At 39.2% G+C, this 20204-nt stretch overlaps 1 protein-coding gene across 2 annotated transcripts in view; it reads left to right on the top strand.

Annotated features, from left to right (window-relative positions):
- The first annotated feature begins 653 nt into the window (after positions 1-653).
- COLGALT1 (collagen beta(1-O)galactosyltransferase 1) overlaps positions 654-20204 on the top strand; it is a 1137248-nt gene continuing 1117697 nt past the window's right edge. The window contains exon 1 of one of the 2 annotated variants that reach the window (XM_044084453.1): positions 654-1067. In XM_044084453.1, coding sequence (XP_043940388.1) covers positions 859-1067 — 209 coding nt within the window. In that variant the 5' untranslated portion in view covers positions 654-858. Of the gene's footprint in view, positions 1068-1241; positions 1262-20204 lie in introns of those variants that run through there. The other variant, XM_044084454.1, reaches the window with a different exon arrangement.

A 20204-nucleotide genomic window follows, 5' to 3' on the forward strand; every position in this document is an offset into this window, starting at 1 on the left:
TCATAGGAGTGGGATACTAATTTCTGGATTAAACGAATTAGTGGAGAATGAATGTATACATTTTACAAATACTGATGCGTTTAAATTTAAGAAATGTGTGCATCACATTCAGCTGTAGACTGTGCAATCATAAAAAAAAAAGTGTTGTACATGTATATCCCTGACTCCGAAAATGTAGCGCTCGACTCATGCTTTATACGTTTTGGACTCTATGATGGTATGTTTCCAACAGATGTTCAGAAAAACAAACAATGTATTCAGTCTTCAAGGACTCTCAGATCGGTTATGACTTTCCAGTTGGGAATACATGGACTACATACGACTACACTACACCCTTGACAAAATTAAATTTTGCGTATAAAACTGATTTTTTTTTCTGACCGCACTCTTCAGTAGTACCAGAACATAATTTATTTACCTTCCATCTCACAAAATCAGAATCACAGTTTTGAACCGCTGCCCTATCTTTTGCCCTATTGCAGAAACCGCCAACAGTCAAAACTAAAAACTGACTGGAATAAAAAAGTAACGTGCTTTTTGTAAAACACGTTTTCCAATCAACAGGAATATCCTTACATAACTATGTAAAATTATCCTGAACTGGCATTGCAAACTTCTTCCCTAAGAACAATCCAGTAAAATACACCGTCCAACCAAGCCCCTCCTGCTGGCCTAGCCAAACCCGACGCTTTCTGCTGCTGGCGTATCCTCCACTTACTCTGTACTTCAGAGGTGGTCTTGATGTTAGAAGCACCTCCCCAGATAGCCCTTCCCGTTACCCTAATCAGTGTCCGCTACGTGTAGGTTTTTTATGTGTTTAGCGAATTGCCTTGGTTTTTCGTAATACTACGGGCAGCCATGTCGGTGGAAGTCTTGCTGTTTTTTGGTTGCCTAGTCGTTGCTCCTTCTTTTGCCTATTTCCCCGAGGAGCGCTGGAGCCCGGAGTCCCGCTTGTTGCAGCCTCGGGTCGTCATTGCTTTGGTTGCCCGGAACGCTGCACCATCGCTACCTTACGTCCTGGGCTGTATTGAGCGACTGCGGTATCCGAAAGAGAGGCTTGCGCTATGGTAAGTGTCTGTGCCCGCTGCACGGAAATAGTTACCCTGGTAACTTGGAAGTGTCATTACGTATTACTGTGAGGATTAGTGTGTGTCCTGAGGGTGAAGGAAAGCTGCAGTTATGGTTAAGTTTACAGTAACCCGTGAAACCGACTTTTAAAGTTTTTGGGTACGGTACCACTACTGTGCAGTTGCTCATGTTGGTACGTGTAAAATTATGTTTTTTTCTCGCTTTTTCTATAGTATAAGACCGCTGCGTGTTCTGTTATGAAATACAGAATTAACTCAGAAATGGGAACTCTGGTCGGTAGTAAGTGGGAGCTTTGCGTTACAGTCGTTTCCTCTTTAATTAAGTAGCTGAATTTGCATCATCTCACGCTGGTATGCGCTGGTGCTGTAAAGATTTTAGCCAATATTCCTGTATGTTGTACGTGTGGTAGGTGTTTTAGTAATCTATGCTATAAAATTCACTGTGTAATATTGCCTTTTGCTTTCTTTTAGCTGTCCCTGATTTAACCCCTTTTCACTTTTCTTGAGAAAATAATCATTGCCAGCAAACTACAGCTGTTATAGATTAAGTGCTAGTACTGCTGTTCCTTGCTATGTGTCTTTGTCTCTGATTTTATTAGTAAACTGCTACTGTCTACTGATATTAATACCCCTTGATTTTTTTTTTCCACATATCTCTGACAAAAACTCAAACCAGGGACAATTTGAACTGTAGCTTTTATTTACTTGGCTGATAAATTATCAGGTTATTCATTAACGTTCATCTTAATGAAGAATAAGAAACCTGAGACTATAATGTCTGGTATTGTTTGGTGGCTGACCCTCAGTGATGTACCAGGAATATGCAAATGTTTGAGGGACAGAGCAAAATCAGTGACAGTGGAAGTGTCAAGATTTGTGTCAGGGCTTCAGACTGCCCTAGTTCTTTACCTGGTTGTTTTATGTCAGGATGTTTAAATTACTGTTCTGTATCCTAGTAATGTTAGACTGCATTACAAAGCACATAATCTCTTTACCTTCAAAATCTGAGATAAACCGAGAAAAACTGGTGACAGTTTTTAAAATGCAAGTATTGTTCCCTTGAGATGTTGACAGAATACCAGAATGTGAATTGAGGTATATTTTCTGAAGTAAATTATCTGTAATGTTAAGGGTAACCTATTGCCTTTTCTTACAAAACCACCAATTTTGGGGGTGGAGCAAAACTTCCAGCCAAAATTTGGTGTAAAGAGAAAAGTGATCTGTTTGCTGTATATTTATTTATCAAGTCTTAACATATTTAGTCTTCATCTTTTCAACCATAATGTACATCAAATAGGAGACTTTAAGGAGACTGTAAAGTGACCCATGAGCACCTGCTGTCATGACTTCATCCAAGTATATCACCAATTGGCATTTTCAGTACTTGGTTTCATATTGACTAGAAATGGCCACATTCTGTGGCAGATGTTCTCTGTCCTTGATACGAGTTTCAGTATGGTTTATTCTTGGTATTGGGTGTTTAATGTCTTAAGCAGTTTAGTCAAAACAGATGGTAAGGCAAGAGCTCTACAGTATTGGGGTTGGGGAATATGCCCTTTCCGTAGTATTGCTCCATCTTGAAATTGGAATATATGTATAAGTAGTAGGGGTGTAGGAAGGCTTGCACCCCTCTCTTGCAAAAAAAAAAAAAAAAAAACTGTTTTTGTTTTGTGTGCTGTGGGGTTCTCTTGGAGCATGTGTATTAACATGTTAGCTTTTTTTTTTAATCGACATTTTAGGTGTTTATTTTTAATACACTCGTATAGAGGAACTGATCAAAAATATGAGACAAAATCATATACAATTAAGAGGTATGAGCAGCCCATTATAACTGTCACTTACACACATACATACTCACTCATGTCCATATACACATTTGTTCGCACATATATTACACAGGCATAGATAAAGATGTGTCCCAGCAATAAAAGCAACTTCACTACTTTATTCTTCATTGTGATGAAGTAAATAAATACACATGTAAGTGTCACAGTAATGTAGTTCTTCTCAGTGTTGTCAGAAATGTGCAGTGCAGCCCAAGACAAACAAAATCTGAAAGTCAAATGCCTGTTGTCATTTACTAAGTGCTGTCCAATTTTACAATGAACAACTTAAAATGTGACTTGAAATCAGGAGCATTCTACAAAACTGGGAACAGTTGAGAAGCATCCCTTTGTAACCACACCTGCACATAACACAGACATACACTCCCACATATGTGGCCGGTAGTTTGAGCAGTTTTACTGACAGTATACAACTAAAATGTCCGACTGTGATCAGATAAATGAAAAAAAAGTTTATTTCTGCTCAGTGCTATGAATAATATGCAGTAGTTCTCAAGTTTTGGTTCATGAATCTGGGATAAACCAACAAAACAGAGAAAAAGCCAAAATCTGAGGCAGATTTTAAATATACTGCCCATACATAACTACAAACTTTCCAGAATGACAGGTTTTACAATGGCATGGATTTTTTCTGAAACGTATGAATTTTGAAGCTCAGATATGTCATTCTTCAGAGACTGACTCGTTTAATAGTTTGTCAGAACACATTATAGGAAACAAATCCAAAAAGCAAACATGAGAGATAGTTTGAGAGATGTGACAGCCCCATATAATCCCCCCAACACACATATATATATATATATATATATATATATATATATCACACACACACACAGTTTATACAGCAGTACTTTCCATATTACAGCTACACAGCTAGTCAACAAGCTCAACAGACTACAGGAAATAATAAAATAAATACTGATTTAACAAACATATAAACTGATTACAAGAAAGAAACTTAACTTGAGGGAGTTGTGCAGTACAGTTGTCTCCACAGTTGCACAGATGCCTCCTCATCTGATTGGACAGTTCAATGATGTCGTCCATTTATATATTGATGGATAGAATGGCTGGAATGCACCACATTACTAGGAGCTTAGCACTTGAAAGGAGTCTCCTTTAGTTATCTTACCAGTAATTCAAACAGTTGGCAAATATGTTACCTTTGTTGTATATACTTAAAAAAAAAAAAGTAAAACTTCAGCTGATGTTTTTATATGACTACCCCACTATGTTCATGTTGGAGAGCTTTTCTCCTGGGCTTCCACTAAAAATGGGCTCATAACAGCCCAGTGAACTACTGCAGTAAACAAATGCAAAATAAATTAATCTTTTATTCATGGACATCAAGAAATGCATCAGACTTTCATTTGGTAGACTTTCATTTGGTACATACTGTAGTATGCTGTATCGTTTTTACTTTGGCACTCAAGAATCCACCAGATAAGGTGTAGAAAAGGAGATAAAAATCTGTATTTTTTTAATGGTAACAGTTTCTTTTGGTTAAGGTCTTTACCTCACACTTACAAGGTACAGGGTTTGATTCTGACCTCTGGTTATTGACTAGGCTTTTAATGGTCTGCAGACTGATAGCCTAGTATTCCTCTATGCCCAGTATTCCTCTATGCCCATGCAGTTAAACATGCACAGTCATAGAACTTCCATTTGTGATTATGCATTTTATTATCGTGCATAATTTCATTAGACATCATTACCATTTCCAAGCTTGTAGTGTATCACTGTATATAGTTCTTACTTGACACAGTTACCTCTGCCTGTTTTGCATTCTGTAACATCTCTTGAAGCCTTGCATACTTGTCATAATCTTCTCATACTTGTGTGACTGCTCAATATGATACACTTTTTTTTTTGTTTTTCTCAATTGCTTTCAGCTGTTGTAGTATGTGGACAACTGTAGAAAGCCACCCTTTGTATCCTGCTACTAACTACACTGCATACTTGTCTAGCATATACTTTTATCCTGCTACTAACTACACTGCATACTTGTCTAGCATATACTTTTACCACTGTCTAAATTGTCGGTATGTTAATTTTTCTATGTGCCATTCACTCGACAGTTTAAAATTGTACAATATTGTAACTCTCTCTCAGTAAATGCCTTCATCCAGGTAAGTCTCTTTGTACCAGTCTAGCATATACTTTTACCACTGTCTAAATTGTCGGTATGTTAATTTTTCTATGTGCCATTCACTCGACAGTTTAAAATTGTACAATATTGTAACTGTCTCTCTCAGTAAATGCCTTCATCCAGGTAAGTCTCTTTGTACCAGTCCACCTGTCTGGTTATCGTAAATAAACTGATCACATGGAGAATATTTGTTTTTGTAGGGAGTGCTCTTGGGGCCTATGGTGTGCTAAGGATGCTACTGTTGCAGGACTTGCTGTGAAGGTACAAGTTGGAGGGATGCAGGGATGCCACTATAGACACACAAAAGTTAAGGTGGGAAGTAGCTTTCGCTTAGCTTATAGGTTAAAGAATTTAGTGAATAGATATGATCTTGTCTCAACAGATAACATTTGCTTTTCTGTATGTTCCCTCTTAGAGCACCATTTAACCTAATGCCACCCCTAAGTGAAGTGCTTCATGACACCTTCCCCATTGCCCTCTGCCCATTTTTTAGTACTCCCTGTTCCCTCTGCCCTCCCCAGTCCATCCAGATTATTTTTTTCTTGTCCGTCACATTTTTTCCTGCATTGTTTAAACTCATTCTAACTGGGCAATACCAAACTCCTAACAACTCTGAAAGAAATTAAATACATTAAGCTGGAATTCTGGGAGGCACTATGTTTCAGAAGCCATAACTTTCTAGATTCTCTGGGATAAGTTTTAATAAGTGGGCTGCTTTTCATCCAGTAATTACCTGAATATGAATTAAGATTAAGGAAAGAAATTTGACTTTTACTCTTCAGTTTGCTTTTTCCTGCATCATTTCAATACCCTGAAAATGAGTAAGACTTCACTATGATAACTGTACTGGAAATAATTGAATTGCTTCATGGGGCTACAGATGTTCTGAGGTGCATTTTGGATACATTTTCTAATTTAATCCACTGATTTCTTAACTCAAGTTTGTTCAGGCAAAGAAATTCTGTCTTTTTTTTTTCTTTCAAGGAAGAAATAAGATGTATCCAAGACTTTTATGTTAAATGTTTCATTAATCTAAAAGCCACCTCATCCTTTGCGTTGACCTTCTAAATTCCCTAATCTGTACTTGCATTTCCCTAGGGATATACGTTACCCACCTTATAAAGTGAAATTGTTGGACCTATACTCTTTAGTCCAACATTGGTCCAGGTTTGGTCCGTCTTTCATTTGTTCTCTATTTCCTATCTTGTCATCACATTTCTCCTGTCCCGTTCCACTCAGTTCTGAGTGGATGTTTACTAGTATGATATTTTAACCATATCTAATTGCAGGTCCTAATCTCTTCCAATAAGATCACCATTTCCTCTATTCTTAAGGTGTATGGAGATATCCATCTCTTCATTATGGCTATTCTGCCAATATTATAATCGGTCCCATCAAACTCGTGGTAGATTGGGATATGTTTCAGTCCTAATCCTCAGGACTCTCAGGATTCCTCCCCTGAGCTGCGGCAACTGCCTGCATACAAGAACACGGAGAGCGGAACTCCATATAAACCAATAAAAGCCACTGCAAGTTCTACTTTTGTCAACAGACTGTGAGCAGTATAGATATATTATAATCTTCTCTCTGTGATACTCCTCCTGATTCTTCTGCTGTGCACACTATTGGACCCCTCCCCCTTTTCCCTCCCATTTACTGTAACAAATTTATACATTTTTCCAAAGCTTTGCATTTATTGTATATTTTTGTATTTTATTTGTATATGGTATTTCATTTATATTCTTATATTTTATTCTCCTGTTTATTGTAACAAATATATACAGTTTCCCAAAGCTTTACATTTATGTTATATTCTACTTCCCTGATGCTCTACAAAATCTGCTTTTGAATTCACACAGATAAACTGACACCTTTTAGGTACTGACCTGGACTAGCTGGTTGATTTTTTTTTCTCTTCTCACAGCTTTCTCCAAGTCCTAGTCTGTAGCCTCCCCCCATTTTTCTTGTTCTCCTAACATAATTCTAGTGTAAGTTTCCTAGCCCTGTCAAACCTGCTTTCTCCAAGCCCTGGCTCTTAGCCACCCCCCAGTCTCCTAACATCTTATTGTAAGCTTCCCAGTCCTGTCAATCCTGTCTATTCCCTCCCTCTCCTCTTGAGAGTTTACGTATTCCTCCCCTGAGCTGCAGCACCATTTTTAAGTACTGAAAACCTCTGCCTGACTACACTCTATTTCTGTCTGTCCAACGGGCATCCCTCAGTAGTGTGCAGTTACTGCATTTCCCTTTCTAAAACCCCTGGCATAACTATATTATTTTCCTACTTCTTGGTGAACTGCAGCTCCCCATTGGTGCATAACAAACAAAACGGTAACATTCAAGCCAAAACGATAGGTTGCCCTATTTCTGCAGTTGCTAACCTTCTCACGGAGACTGCTGCTCCTCCTTATTTTCCTACATCTCAGTGAACTGCAGCTCACCATTGGTGCATAAATAGTAACACAGGTAACATTCAAACCAAAATGATAGGCTGACCCATTTCTGTAGCTGCTAACCTTCTTGCTGATTTTCTGTTTGGCAACTGCTGCTCCTCCCAGAAGGTGTAACCCGCTCCGTTCGCCCTTTGGGCTCACTCCGCTCCCCTAACCTGCCCCCAAAATCCCACCCCCCACTACTTATACTTTTATACATTCCCTGACTCCTCCCCACCCAACACTTCTGTTTGGTGACTGCTGCTCCTCTCAGAAGGTGTAGCCCGCTCCATTCGCTCTTTGGGCTCAATCCACTCCCCCACCCCTCACTACTTGTACTTTTATACATCTGCTGACTCCCCCCACCCAACACCCCTCCAATCACAACACACCTAAGCCAAACCTCACCCAGCTGTAGATCTGCATCACCCCAAATATCCACCCCTCCTACAATGCTCTACATAACATCTCTCCCTGTAACTCCATTTGCCCTACTAATCTCTCTCTTCTCTTATCTATCTTACACTTTTTTCCAACCCTTGTCATAACTCTCTCACACACTCCACTATGACTTACCATCAGCCTCACTTCCCATCCTACTCATCCATCTCACATGAACTCTTTACCTCTAACCCAATCTATTTCTTCAAACCAAAACTGCTCCCAACCCAAACCCCCCGTACTCCCCTCTTAAATGTGGTACCAGAAAGTCACTGCTCTCACACAACCCATGCTACCCTTGCACAACACACTGCCTCACTTTTTTGCTCCACCACATCTCTCTCTCTCTCTCTCGCTAGCCAGCGACATCCACCTCAACCCTGGACCCATCTCTAACATCAGTCTCACCAAACCCTCCACTCATCACACAAACTAAGTCTATTCGCCTTACAACACTTAATGCACAAAGCCTAAAAAAAACAAAATCCCTAACCTCCATGCCTGGCTCTCCCATAACCACCCCGACATTACCGCTGTTTGTGAAACCTGGCTGAAAACCTATATAAAAGATAGCAAAATCCTACCACCAGGTTTCCAAATCATTCGCAATGACAGAGCCCAAAAAAAGGAGGTGGAGTAGCAGTAATCTACCTCACCTCCCATACCGTAAACTCCCTACTCCAATAAAATACCAGCCTTTGACAAAGCTGAAATTTATAATAGGTTTACTAAAAATAAACCACCACAAGTATCGCTGCCCTCTATATTCCACCTGGTGATAGTATCAAAACTCTTGAAAATATCTTGTCTTGGTTCTCCTCCAATATAAAAAATGAAACCTATACACTCGGTAATACCAACATCAACTGGAGTACTATTAACTCTGAAGCCTCATCCCACACAATCAACCTGTACAACTTCTCCCAACTAATACAATCTCCAGCCAGATCAAATAAAGCTGGTACCTCTGGTACCATCATTGACTGGATCCTAACAACTCACCCAAACTTTATCACCAAAGCCGGAACATTACCTGATCCTCTCGGTGATCACCTACCAGCCTTCGCTGACAGTCTCCCATCTCCACTGCATAAACACCACTACATCCAAATCTGCAACCTCTCCTCTTTCAACCCTCGAACTTTCTCTGAATGCTTAAAGCATACTGACTGGTCCCCTCTAAAAACTCTTCTTCTATATGCCATTTCCTACTTTAACCACTCATTCCTAACCCTTCTCAGTCAGCAAGCCGCCCCCCCCCCCAAACCAAACACATCAAAACGAATCCCTACCCATGGTTATCAAGAAATACTAAACTAGCCTTGCACCAAAGGGAGAAAAAAATGGAAACAATATCAAAAACATAAAACCCCAACACGCTCCTAGAGTATAAGCAACTACGAAACTCTGCAAAAAAAACTAATAATTAAAGACCGCAAAGCCCACTACACCAAACTCCAGTCCTTGCACTCAACAAAGCCCAAAAAATTCTGGGGCTCCATCTCATCCATGCTGCATCCTGGCAACAAAGAAAACCCCTGCCCAGACCCCAACCTCTCCAACTTTGAAACAGCCAGCCAGTTCAACTCATTCTTCATAGACTGTATAGCTAAACTATCAGCCTCCTTCCCACCCCCTGCTCCACCACCACCCCAATCATCAACCTTCCTCCACATCCTTCTGCCTCAAGCCCATCCTCGCAAGCACTATAAAAATACTTCTCCTCAAACTCAAACCCTGTTGCAGTGCACCAAACAACCTTCCACCCACCTTCCTCAAACAATCTGCAGACAGCATTGTGTATCCCATCTCTCTTCTTATAAATGGATCTTACAAGAATCATACATCCCTTTGATCTTCCCCTCCACAAAGGTGGCAAAAATACTGATACCACCAACTTCAGGCCTATTTCCATCCTTTCCCCTCTTTCTAAAATACTAGAGAAAACAATGCAAGCACAACTCATGGCACACCTAACACTAAACAATCTCCTCTCCCCCACCCAACACGGCTTCCACCCTGGCCACAGCACCATGAATGCTCTTCTTTTTCCTTCTTGAAACCATAAACCTCAAACGCGACTCAGGCAAGTTCATATCCATACTATTCCTAGATCTGTCAAAGGCCTTTGACACCATCTCACACACCCTACTTATATCCCACCTCTCCACCCTACATCTCTCTCCCACCACCATCGCCTGGTTTTCTAGCTACTTGTCCAATTGCCAATAAGCTGTCCAATGGAAAACTTCAACCTCTCCCTTCCTTCCCACATCCACAGGTGTCCCACAAGGTTCTGTTCTTGGCCCTCTTCTCTTCAACCTATTAATTAACAAATTTCAGCAATCCATTCCAGACTCGTCTATCATCCAGTATGTAGATGACTCAACAGTCATCTGCTGTGCCTTCTCCCCCTCCAAGCTCCTAGCAAAAACCCAACTAGCCTTCTCCAAAACAGAAACCTGGATGCAGTCTAACCATCTGGCACTAAATGCAAATAAAACCAAACTGTTTTATTCCCCTACCAAAAACTCCATTGACAAATCCACATTCACCATACAGAGCCAAAACACCCTCCTTGAAATTGTTCCCAACACCAAGCTTCTTGGCATCATTATTGAAGAACTAAAATCTGACACCCACATCCACTCCACAGTCAAGAAAATCCACCAAAAGTTGTCTCCTACAGGCACAACCACTTCCTAAGCCCCTCTACCCATCAAACTCTTTCATCCACCTTCCTACTCCCCTCCCTTATGTATGGTGCCCCTCTTTTCACCAATTTCCATCTTGGCCTTCGGTCCAACTTGATTCCTGCTACCACAAGATATCCAAATTTGCAACCAATTCAAAAAACTTTTCCCACCATTGCCACTCCCTCCTCATCCTCAACTGGCTTGAACTTCTTAACTAACTCAGTTACCTACAACTCACCATTGCCCACAAGCTCATCTTTAAACCTGCCAACTGCCCACCTCTTGCTACTTCCTTAAATCCATACATTCCCAACCGCTCACTCGGATCCAAAAACCAAAAGCCCCTTCAGGTCCACAAACCTGCACGACCTCCTGGCCATCTACTGCTGTTCCACTCATTTAGCTAAACAGTGGAAAACTCTCCCTACACACCTACGCAACCTACCTAACCATACAAATTTCAAATCTCGACTACTCTCTCATCTTTCTTCCAAATGGGAATGCCCTTGCCACACTCCCACTTAACCTCCCCTCATTCCACCTTGCACTGACTCATCCAACTACCTCTACTATTACTTCATCCCACCCAAAACAATCCCTCCCCTACTTAAAACTAATTTTCTCTCTAGTATCTATTGTATTATACTCTCTAGTCTCAAATATACTATTTCCCTCTCCATACATAATATTTTCCTAACCTACTAATGGCTAGTAGCTGTATATTTTGAAATGTTAAATCTACAATTGAGTTTATAACAAAAATATTCACTTTATGTAAATGTTGAAATTTCTGTATTGAATTATGTCTTTTTGTTTTTGTAACATTGTGATAAGCCAATTGCAAATGTCATGGAGCTTCTCTGTAAATACTTAATTAGCTGTGTCCTTTTGTAACATGTGAAATGTAACTTGCAATTATTGTGGAGATTTTCTCACGGGGCTTCCACTGAAAATGGGCTCTTCTTGGCCCAGTGGACTTCCCCAGTCATCAAACTTAAATAAATAATCCATCTCCATAAGTAAGTACTCCTCATTTTGCTGTCATTCCATTTCACCTATCTCTTGCAATGTATGTTGGAGATTCTCTCTGAAACCCCTTGGGAGACATTTTACTGGAATGCCCAAAGTGTCCAAGCTGTTGGACTTGCATCTGCAACATCTGTCTTCATCTCCAGGAACCTGTTTTTCAGTCTCTCTGGAGAATGCAAAATAGTTGTGCAAGCACTTCCACTTTCAGACTTTTATTGCATACCAAGGTATCGGGCATTTTCTCCCATTTTTCTGACATTACTGTACCCGTCTTGCTCTATCGTTGAGTAAAATCATCTTATGCGCTCTTCCCCTCCTATCCTCTAAGATGAGTTTGTGTTTCCAGCCTGTCTCTGTTCCTTCCTTCTTTTTAATTCTGTCTTATGATCCTTTTTATATGATGTATTTGTTTATTCTTTAACAATCCCCATGCTAGCATTTTGCCTCCTTCTGTTTCTTCTGTGTGTTGCTTTATATTTGTCCATGTATTTCCTGGTTCTGTAGTAGTAATTCTGCTTCATCCCACTGAAAAGACACGTTTCCATTTGGAATCAATGTGGATTCAATATGTAATAAATTTTCTTCAGGGTATCTCCAGCTCCCCTCCCTCCATTTCTGTTGGGAGTACCAATGTCTGCCACTTTACCCTGGGACTAGAGTTCTGCCAACAATTTCCCACTCGGTAAGATTCAAGTACTTCTGAACCGGGTCATAGTCAAATGCCTGGGCAGTATACAAGATTTGAGGAACTATGAACATTTTTATAGCTTGTATTCTCTAACCCAAACCCCCATAGGAAAGGATTTCCAGTCCCTAAGCTTCCTTAACATGTTCTTAAACTTCATTCTAAGTTTTCTGCTGAGAATGGTTGGGGTTACTAGACAATCAAACCCCCAAATATCTAGCCCTGTAATGCCTCCATGGGAACTGATGTTGCTGTACCAACTCACAAGTTGGTTGAAACTATCTGCAAAGAGCCTTAATCACCGATATAACACTCCTGTACCATGTAGCTGGTATTAATTTTGTCTTAGTTAAACCTTCTATCCCAAACTTTGACCACTTCTTGCAGAGCAAACAGGGTGCAACCACAATTGTCCACTTTATTAGACAAAGATTAAGCGCTTTCGTAAAGAATGTAACAAAATTTCTTCAGAATTGCACAATCTCTTCACAAGTTAATTCCCAATTGTTTTGCCCATATTTGGCATTCCTGAAATTCACAAGTGTTTGACAGATCCGCCAATGAGACCTATTGTCAGTGCTAGAACCTCTATTATGCATCCCATGGCTGTATACATAGATAAAAAGGTACAAAAGTTGTTATGCAATTATTCACATATTGTCGAGGATTCTTGGACTTTTATGTAAACCCCAAGATAAAGGAATGGAGATGTTCATGATTTTTTATGAATCGGGGGTTTTTAGTTCAAACGAAAAAAATGTACTTGACACTTTCCTGGACATATTATTGAAGAATAATTTTGTTCATCTTGATGGACAGTTTTTCTATCAAAAGGGAATGGCGATTGGCGTTAGTTGCACCCCTGTACTTGTGAACATAGTATTATTTACAATGGGAGAAACATTTTAATTTTAACAATGCTACCGTCCTTCCTTGGTGATTTATATTTATTGCCTGGGGCCAAAAAGAAATAGGGACCAATAAATTCATAGATTGTTTGCACTCTACCATTATTTTTTTAGTGTTCACTTACAAATACAGTGGGACTGAGATTAGCTATTTGGATGTGTTGCTGTCTGGATGTGTTGGTGGTTAAGGACGACAGTAAAGTCCTCCAGAGCACTATTTTTAAGAAGGCCACATATTAACAATTTGTTGCACTACAGTAGTCACCCAGCTCATCAAAAAAAAAGGGATAATAAAAGGTCAATATGTGAGTCTAGCCCGTATGATATCGGATGATAACACCTTAAAAGTGAATGCAAGAGATTAAGATAAATGTTTGTGGCTAGGAGTTACCCTTTGGATTTGATAAATATTTTATTGTGAAATTTCCACTAAAGGAAGACAGTGTTATTAAACCTATATTGTTACTGAACAAAAATTCAAGCTAAGTGGAGAAGATTAAAAACTTCACTTTTTCATTTATTACAACATACTTACATGAATGCATTCAGAGACTTTTAAGTAATAATTGCATTATTTTCAAAGCATTTGAAGGAATTATGAAAGTCCTCGGAGATGGACCGCGTATTGTATATAGGTGAGCTAGGTATTTAAAACATTTGTTAGAAAGTAAAAAAACACAAGGTAGAACAGTAAGTGAAAAGAAGTGGGACATATAAATGTGGGACCTTGTAGTCAATGCCCATACATTTTAGGAAAAAGCGAGGCAAAGGTATATGATAAATTAGTACAAGCTACATTTCATTGTACTTGCAAGTCAACAGGTATAGTGTATTTGGCCCTATGTAAAAAAAAAAATGTTCAAGTTTTTATGCAGGAAAGACTTTTCGCCAGATTAAAGAGAGAATTTATGAATATTTAAATGACATTAAAAATATTGCAATTCCCAATTCGATTGGCGTTTGCAATCACCATCAACAAAGCTCAGGGCCAATCATTAGAATTGTGCGGTTTAGATCTACACACAGATTGCTTCTCACATGGATAATTATATGTTGCGTGTTCTATAGTCGGCAAACCAGACTATCTATATCTGCACAGACAATGGAACAACAAAAAATATTGTATACCCACAAGCATTGTGAAATTAAACATATTAGAAACGTGCGCTTTCTCTTTTTTCTTTTTTTTTCCATTTAACCAGACTGAGCCACAGCAACGCATGGCCGGGTACAGTTAGTTAAAAATAAAAAGAGAGGTAATTCACTCTGTCATGTGGAGAAAAATCCTGATCATGAATTTTTATTTTTTGGTATTGATATAGTACACAACAATCCATTAGGAGGGCCATGGCATGATTTAGTAGACCGTAAAGAATTGCAGTGGCAGTTGAAGCTAAATGCCACTGTATCACCGGGGGTAAATGTAAATGATACATCGATTTGCTAGTGTTTTAAGGTTGATGTATTATGTATAGACTTTTTTTACATGATATAGTTTATCACTCAATATGTTTTCACTCATTCAGTCAACCAGTAGGGAGAACTTATTTAAAGGGATGAGTTTTACTTGTGTTTTTAGTCGTGATTTATTTGGAGGGTTATTTAAAAGGGGTTTTGTGAAGAGATTGTGATTCTGAAGAAGTTTTGTTACATTCTTTATGAAAGCGCTTAATCCTTGTCCACTAATAAAGTGGACAATTGTGGTTGCACCCTGTTTGCTCTGCAGTAGTTGTTTTCAGTGTTAGTTACCAGTTTTGAGCTTGTTTTTGACCACTTCTTCCCTATGACCCTTCCATAGATCTACTGGTAGGTCATCGTTCCCAGGAGGTTTACCCGTTGCCTGTCTCCTTAACTGAGCTTCTGTTTCCATAATGGAGATCCAAGTCCCTATGGCCTCCCCTTCTTTATCACACAATCTGGGCAGCTTAAGTTCTCAAGTAGCACCTCATCCTCCTCATGTTATATCCTGCCTCCCTTTGACTTTTATATGGGTTGCAATAAAAGGTCCTAAACACGTGCGATATTTGTGGCTCATAGATCAGTTACCCCAAGTTTGGCTGCTTAACCATTATTTGTGTAGGTACTTTCTGCAATCATGGCCTGTGTAACAATTATTTTTGTAGTCTAGGGGCATTACAGTGTTCTGCTCTAACCTCTCCTGCATTTTCGAGGCGAGTATATTCAAACTCCCTAAAAAGATATGCCAAAGAATCTCTTGGCAGCCTGAGAAATGCAGCCCTGACTCAATAATCAGTGTCACCTGATGGGCCCTTGTAGTGCAGAACAATCTCTACTTGTTATAATACATTATCTGTTAGGATAATAGACTGAGTAGACAAGCCTCTAAAAAGATATTCATACTATTTTTGGATGTGCACACTATCCAACGTAGAGCCAGTGTCCTGTTGCTTTGAACGGAAGGTAAAGCCCCTATCTCCAAATTTATTTACACCAAAATCACCAAGGTCTCTGTAGCAGCTGTAATAATTTCCCTTCCCTTGAGACCCTCCTTATTGTCAATTGCCCCACCACATTCTAGTCTCAGGCTATAAACAGGAGGCACTTACTAAATTGTACTGCCTCTGGTATTATATTAAATTGCTCTTCTGTTGTCTGGGGGGGGGTATACAGATATTTCACAATGTAACAGATTTTCCCGTCTAGATTGCTTGTATTCATACATGGCTTCCATGCTTTTCTGTTCTTGTGTAATGTCTGTAGTTGGGAACCCTCAGATCTTCTAGTCTTCGCCTCTCTTGTTCCTTCCCTTTATTGCTTCAACAAAAAATCTCTTGTATGACCTTCCGCCAAATATTTGCAATTTCCTCCTCCTTTAAATGTGTTTCTGTAACAGTACTACATTGTTCTCCTGTCTGCTTTGCCAACTCTTTTTGCCTTTTGAGGGGCTCCACTAGGCCGTTAACATTCCAAGTTACTGACAGTGTTGTCCTTTTAACCATCTTACTCTGCCTTCTAGGTCTCTCACTGAACTGATCCCTATAGTCTTTCATTCAACATTGGTATTCACCTGCTGTCCATTCCAGAACAACATCTAGAGTCTGTCAGCATAACTTGTAGTAACTGAATTATGTTTAGAAAAATAATACTCACTTTCTTGGTTTTGATAACCTAACCAAGACCCCCCAACCCCCCTAAACTTAAATTAATACATTAAATAGCACAGTTATGCACAGAATATTGTTACTTGCCTTCCATAGTAAAACTGGAGCCAACGCTCCATCACATTGGTCAAGGTGTTTCATTTGGTATAGTACCCTCCTTCCATAACAAACTTCACCGCCCTCCACAGACTGATCTCCTTTTTCTGGAGTATTTTATCTTCCCTGTCATCTTGCTCCTCCTCTCATTAGGTAGGCTGCTGAATATTTCCTCCCCTCCCACATTCATGCAGACCAAGTCGGGTGTCTGGCCTGCAGACCAAGTCGGGTGTCTGGCCTGCTTAGTGTCCTAAAGTTAGTGCAGTGTTACTGGTGTCGCAAAATCCATTTGCTTACTATTTTGACTGCAAAGACCCATGCACTCCCAATCGCTCGGCAGCCCTTTCAATTGCCACATTTGACTGCATGCATAATCTGTTGGTTATTTTCCCCCCAACACCTACCTGACTGTCTTCTCAGTGAGAGATTAATCATTTACCCATTCACACCAATGGCATCTCATGTTGATTCCTCCCTTTAGACATCAGTGCAGTCCCTGAATGTATGTCAGTACAATATTAATATTTTGAAAACGCAGTTTGTCTCTGTAGTGTCCGGGCTTAGTTCTCCTTCATTACCTCTAAAGAGTCCTCCAAAGTTTAGTTCACATTATTTTCTATTTGAACAGTGTCCATATTCATGACCTTATTTACTTGTTTAGTAAACTTCTTTATCTCAGCCTGCTAATCCAGCATCTTTTTCTTGAGTGGGAAGGGTTTTGGTAGGTACTTCCTCCCTGGAAACTGCTTTGTTTTTTGTTCTTGTCTGTGTTACTTTTAGTTCAGCAGAAGCATCATTGGCTCAAACAAACTCTCTCTACCTTTCTAATTCCTGTAAAGCTTCTGCTGGCTGTGCAAAAGTTTTCACATCAGTTGACATAAGTAACTTGAATATTGGATTTTGTAGCAGAAATCTAGAGGTTCTGTCTCCACTCTCTATCTAAGGTCTTAGTTTCTTCCCTTGTGTGTTCTTGAGCTGCTTCTGGCTCAGCCAGTTGGATTGTGTGCGTTCTCTCTCCTTGCTAGCTTGGTTATTTCATCTGACTATTCCAACAATGCTGTTTCAACTTCTTCCATCTTTCTGTTCATTCTTCTCACTTATTCTGGCCAGGAGTCACTTAATTTGTTTACTTCATTAAACATCTTGCCTAGTTGTACTTCCAAGTCTAACATAGCAGTTGTCTCCATCCATCACTAGGTGCTAATGGTATTGAATGTCTTCCTCTTCCACTTGCTGGATGCACCCCTGCTATATATCTTTCTATTTTCTTATTTTTAGTTAATGCATGTGTTTCCCCAGGCTGTCATATTATCTTGGAGCACCATAGTTAGTGAATCCTAAAATAGTCGACATCAAGGGAGGAAGAGGTAATACTACTTGCTAACCTAATGTTTGAGTGCCATGACCGGAAGTCCGCTACATTTCATGTGGTGATCACAAGCTATACTCACTAGCTCACCTGGTAATGTATCCAAGTAGAGAGAGAGAAAATTAATGGAGATGTGGGCAGAGCTCTCTAAACAAGTGAGAGGAAAGTTAAGAGACTACCATGATTGTTGGAGGTAGTATATCTCTTAATTCTTGAAGATGGTAAAACCTATGCAATCCCAGCTTCAGATCATGATGTGGTATTATGAGTATAGTTGGCATATCGGTGTTGGTGGAATACTCTCTCAGTATTTTTTGTTTATCAAGAATGATCTAGAAATCTGGTAAGCTAATTTTGTGGCACACTCAATGAAGGAATTGTTGGAAGAATTGGTAAAAATTTGTATAAGCGTATGAAATGTAGTTTGATGGTGTTGGATTTGGATCACAAAACTTAAGCAGTGAAAACATTTAGTAGTGAATATTGTAACAGAGAAAAACAAACAGGAATTATGATCTGTATAAACTCTTTTCTGCATGTACTGTTCTCACAATCTGTAATATTGCTTTATGTGATGTATAACTCTTGTTACTTATCTAAAGTTAGGTTTGTGACATTACTGAATTATCACTTCTATAAAACTAAAGTGTATTTTCTGTAGGGCAGGCGTCTGTTGAAAGCCCTGAAGACCGGTACTTGAATTTTCTTCTTTATTCAAAAATTTATATGGGATAAAAATGCAAAGATAACATGAGATAAAATGGTGTTGATAATAAAAATGGAAAGAACTGGCTTTTAATTTGGTAACTAATACCCTACACATGTAAAGCGTGGACCTTGTGTGGCATGTGTTAAGAGACCAAAATAACAAAACTTCTTTGAAAAATGAGCCTAATAGTTAAGGGAGACATGAGGGAGAAGGTTTTTGAAGGGCAGAAAACAAGAGATTCTCATATGAATGTTGTCAAGTCAGGGGTGGAGAGAGAATGTAGCTAAAACTATGGATGAAGAAGAAAAAAACATAAGTAAGATACCTTTTCTGAGCTGCTGGTAGTAATCAAATCGCACAGGATGAAGCGGGATTGAAAATATCTCCTCTGATAAAGTGATGGGTATGTCAGTAATTTGAGTTTTTAAATAGTTTTGAGGAAAAAAATACCTGGTAGCTGTCAACATCCTTATTATGGGCTTTATCTGTTGTTGGCAGTCCCTTGCCTTTGACTTGTTAATGCCCATTTGGCATTGCCTTGCTTGACTGTGATGTTTCATGCACTCTATATGCCTGCAGAAAGCTGTCTGGTGGCTTATCTTGATGTGTTTCACCCATTTATACCATAGGAGAGGTCTAGATCCATCTTAAAATCTTTTGGATTGATATATCCACCACCTAGCTTTCTTCTGAGGTAGTTGCATTCCCCAACTGAAATATTTTCTTGGCAAAAATGCTGTGTTGTAGACTTTATGCCTCTTATGGTTTGAAACCTTTGCTTGCTTTTGCTCCTTGATTTACATTTTACTGTGTGAAATTCTTGATCCATCACTTGTCATAGTGTAATGAGCAGTAAAGCTCCTCTACACCATGTTTTGCCTAAACAAACTGACACGTCTTTGCTCTTCTCTGTACACTATTTGACCAGTAACTGTTGTGCTCTACGTCTACTTTTCAGCGGATCTGCAGATGCTCTAGAACATGTTGAGGTGTTTCTTTGAATATGTCCCATTTTGTGTGTGTGTAGATATATATATATATATATATATATATATATATATATATATATATATATATATATATATATATATATATATATATGTGTGTATATATATATATATATATATATATATATATAATATATATATCTATAGGTATATATAGATATATATACATACATACACAGACACGCACACACACACATTTCTTTCAGATCTTTTACGCACAGACGTTTTATATATGATTAGTGGCCAGCACCACATTATAAAATGCCTTAAAGTATCCATTAATTACTCTGAAGAACCAATTATTTGTGTGCACCACTCTTGTATTACCTGACCTGAATTTTATAATAAATTTTTTTTCGGATTGGTTAGCCTGACCCTGAATAATGTCTTGGAGAGTGAGTACAGTTGTGTAAAATCTTACTGTAACAGTAGACGTCCTCCTCTTCACTATTGCAGTATTCGGTACATAAGGGATGTCCCCCCCCCAGGCAGCCTGTTGCTCTGCTAGAATAGATGAGCTTAAAAGACAGTGTTTGCTCTGTGTGTTGCATTTATGCTCCCCACACAGAACGTAGGGCATAAAAGGGATATATGGATGCAACTACCTAGGACAGAATTGTCCCAGACAAGAA

The sequence above is a fragment of the Protopterus annectens genome, chromosome 9.part0 (genome assembly GCF_019279795.1).
Source record: "Protopterus annectens isolate FY-2018-M chromosome 9.part0, PAN1.0, whole genome shotgun sequence".
In the NCBI taxonomy this organism is placed as follows: Eukaryota; Metazoa; Chordata; order Ceratodontiformes; family Protopteridae; genus Protopterus; species Protopterus annectens.